This window comes from Acanthisitta chloris, unplaced genomic scaffold (genome assembly GCF_000695815.1).
Source record: "Acanthisitta chloris isolate BGI_N310 unplaced genomic scaffold, ASM69581v1 scaffold2068, whole genome shotgun sequence".
In the NCBI taxonomy this organism is placed as follows: Eukaryota; Metazoa; Chordata; class Aves; order Passeriformes; family Acanthisittidae; genus Acanthisitta; species Acanthisitta chloris.
Window position 1 is genome coordinate 97,745 of NW_008686267.1, and position 3,145 is coordinate 100,889.

Below are 3,145 nucleotides of genomic sequence, written 5' to 3' on the forward strand. Positions count from 1 at the left end.
CCTCACAGCAGAGATCCCAGGCACCCCTTTGGCACTTCTGCCTGTCTTGGGCAGCAGCTGCTGTTTATTGTTGTTTGTACCTGGGCTCAGAGAACACAGCTGAGATCAGCTCTGGTTGTAGTAAGAGCTCAGCAAATGGCAAAATGCAACTTCTGCCCCAACAGCAGCCAGAGCCAACAGGCAAGCCAGTCCAAAGGCTGTGGAGTGTGCCTGGCCAACAGAACCAACCTGGAAGACTCTTTTGAGCTGAAAACTGCCATGTTAAAATGGTAGACCACAATCTGGAGTGAAACTGGAGTTAATCTCTCTCCCCAAATGAGCCATGTATTTGCAGTCTACCACTCTCCCCAAATGAGCCATGTATTTGCAGCTGATGTGCATACGAAGGGATGAACCAGAGGGGTTTTGTGGGGGAGGAAGCAGAGAAATCCAATGGGATGAATCAGAGGGAAATACAGCTCAGACTGAAGGACTATCTCCAGGGAAGGTGCCTGAACTGGGGTGGGCCCAGCTGGCCTGGAAAGCTTTGGGAATGCAGAGCTTTTCATGGGGAGAACAGGAGGATGCAGGCACCTGGGTGAGAAGCTGGGGGAACATGGGCAGGGCAGTGCCAGCATGGTCTGTTCCCCTAGGAGACCAGGCAAGCTCCATCTCCAAGGATGGAGGATGAGGCTTCCCCAGAGAAGCACCAAGTCCCCTGTGCTGATCTGCTCGCTCCTTTTTGGAGCTTCATGCATTTGGCAGCACAGCTTTGGGGCACAACCTCCATGGGGAAACCCAAGCATCTCTCTGGAGCAGAGTGTGCTGGGCTCAGCCCCTGCCCAGGAGCCTTTAGGTGCCTCTGCTGTGGGAGAACCATCCCAAGCAGGGGACATCCCTGGGGGACAGCAGCCACGAAGTGCCCCAAAGCAGGACAGTCCTGCCGGGGACCAGCTTTCCTGTCTCGATGGATCAGCAGAGGGAGACAAAAGCTCGGCTGGAGCTGGAGCATCACATCTAACCCCAGCCGGGCTGGCTGCAACAGCTCTGGAACCAGTGCCCAGAGGATGCTGACAGCAGCCACCTCTGTCCTCTGACCATCCTCCTGGCTGCTGATGATAGCTGGGTTTGAAGTGCCAAACTTAGGCTGTCCAGAGGTGACAAATTCAATCTGTCTCTGGCTTCATACGCTAGGAAGAGCACAGATCTGCCTTCTACCACAAGGTTCCCAGGCAAGCTGCTGTTCCCCCCACCATGGGAGTATGTGGCTCTGCATCCTCTCCCTCCCTGCAAATCCCAGCTCCATCCTCAGGGCTGTTTGGCCTCCTGCATTTTTCACAGGTCCGAGCCATGAGGCTGTCGTTCGTCGGTGAGATGGGCTGGGAGCTGCACGTGCCCAAGGCAGACTGTGTGAAGGTTTACCAGGCAGTGATGCAGGCAGGAGCTCGGCACGGCATCACCAATGCTGGCTACAGAGCCATCGACAGCCTCAGCATTGAGAAAGGTTCCTTGCTTTCCTTACAGCTGCTTTTCCTTCATCCAGGAGACCAGGGGCAAATATTTTTTTCCCAGCTTCAGGGGTGTTAGTGGTGCAGAGATACTCCCAGCCTCAATGCTGCAGGCTGACTTATCCAATATGGGCTTGTTTTCAGGGTGCTTTGTCCAGGGCTAAGTGAACGAAGGGCAACAGGGGTGTGCAGGAGGCAGGGGTGATGTCTCGGTCTCCTGGTTCACCTCCCTGTGGGTTTGGTGCCACCAGGGAGAGGCTGGTGACCCATGCTTGCTCTCTGCAGGGTACAGACACTGGCACGCAGACCTGCGAACCGATGATACCCCACTAGAAGCAGGTTTAGCCTTCACCTGCAAGCTCAAGTCCAGCATCCCCTTCCTGGGCCGGGAGGCTGTGGAGGCTCAGAAAGCCAAGGGCATCTTCCGTCGCCTCGTCTGCTTCACCACGGATGAGTGAGTCCCACTGCCAGGCTCTGTCCCATGCCAGCAGCACCCATAGCCAGTGTTTGCCCCAGGACCTGCACCTTCACCATCCCCATCCACCCCTGTGTGTACACACATCCACACGTGGAGCTTGATTGTGATCTGTCTGAGCTGTTTTCCATGCTCTAATTCCATCTTTAATTTAAATCCCACTGCAAATTCCCTGTTGGATATTTAACGGATGCTGGAAACGGTGTGACGGGGAGTGGGTTGGTCTTATTTCACCCACAATCCCAGGAGGTTTTGCAAATTGGGCTGGAGGGACTTTACCAGTGGCTGAGTTCAGCGCAGGGAGGTTAATGACCTGGTGGGTAGTGGGAGCACATGGGCTGGGGCAGAGCAGGAGTACAGTCCCTCTAGCCCCTCTGCCCTGTGGGGTCCTGGTGTGGGGCATTTCTGGTGGCAGCTCTGCCTTGCCCTTGCAGGAAGGTGCCAATGTTTGGCCTGGAGGCAGTCTGGAGGGATGGCAAGGTGGTTGGCCACATCCGTCGGGCAGACTTTGGATTTGCCATCGACAAAACCATCGCCTATGGCTACATCCGTGACCCTGCAGGAGGTCCAGTGAGTACAGAACTTCCCTCCCCACAGTGGGAACACAGCACTGGTTTGGTTTGAAGCCATAGACACAAACCCAGTGCTATTGTCTGGGGAGTGAGATGGGGCAGCAGTACCCCCATGATCCCCCACAGAGGTTGGAGGGTGAGGGATGTCACAGCTCAGTGGTGAGGTTGGTCTCACCTGGTCCCAGCAATGTTCTCTGGCTCAAGCTCTGCCTCAGATGTTAATTGCAACCGAGTATTTAATTGTTGTAGTGAATTAACTTATGTTATAGGGAGCAATGGCCAACAGGAGCAGAGCAGGCTCTTAATTAACCCTGGAAGATTCCTGGATAGTTAATCAGATGCCTTCATTAAGCAGCACACTGTAGGCAGAGGCCAGGGAACCCATGTGGGGACAGAAGGTTGGAAATGACATCCCCAGGGACCCTCTCTGTGCCAAGCAAGAGCAGTACATATGCTCATGCTTTCATTCTCTTGCTTGCCTGGACTTTTAATCCTGCTTTAGTGCAAGTGTCCCAAGTCAAGTGGTTTGGGAGTCCAGTTGCCCCTGGGCACTCCCTTTTCTCTCCACAGTGAATGTTCCCCATTCCCTTTCCCCCTTTCATCTTCCTTTC

At 54.6% G+C, this 3,145-nt stretch overlaps 1 protein-coding gene across 1 annotated transcript in view; it reads left to right on the forward strand.

Annotated features, from left to right (window-relative positions):
* The window catches only part of SARDH (sarcosine dehydrogenase), a 21,931-nt gene that overhangs the window by 18,263 nt on the left and 523 nt on the right, over positions 1-3,145 (forward strand). Inside the window, exons 17-19 of the mRNA XM_009080046.1 lie at positions 1,321-1,483; positions 1,773-1,941; positions 2,397-2,532. Of these exons, the coding sequence (XP_009078294.1) occupies positions 1,321-1,483; positions 1,773-1,941; positions 2,397-2,532 (468 nt within the window). The remainder of the gene's footprint in view (positions 1-1,320; positions 1,484-1,772; positions 1,942-2,396; positions 2,533-3,145) is intronic.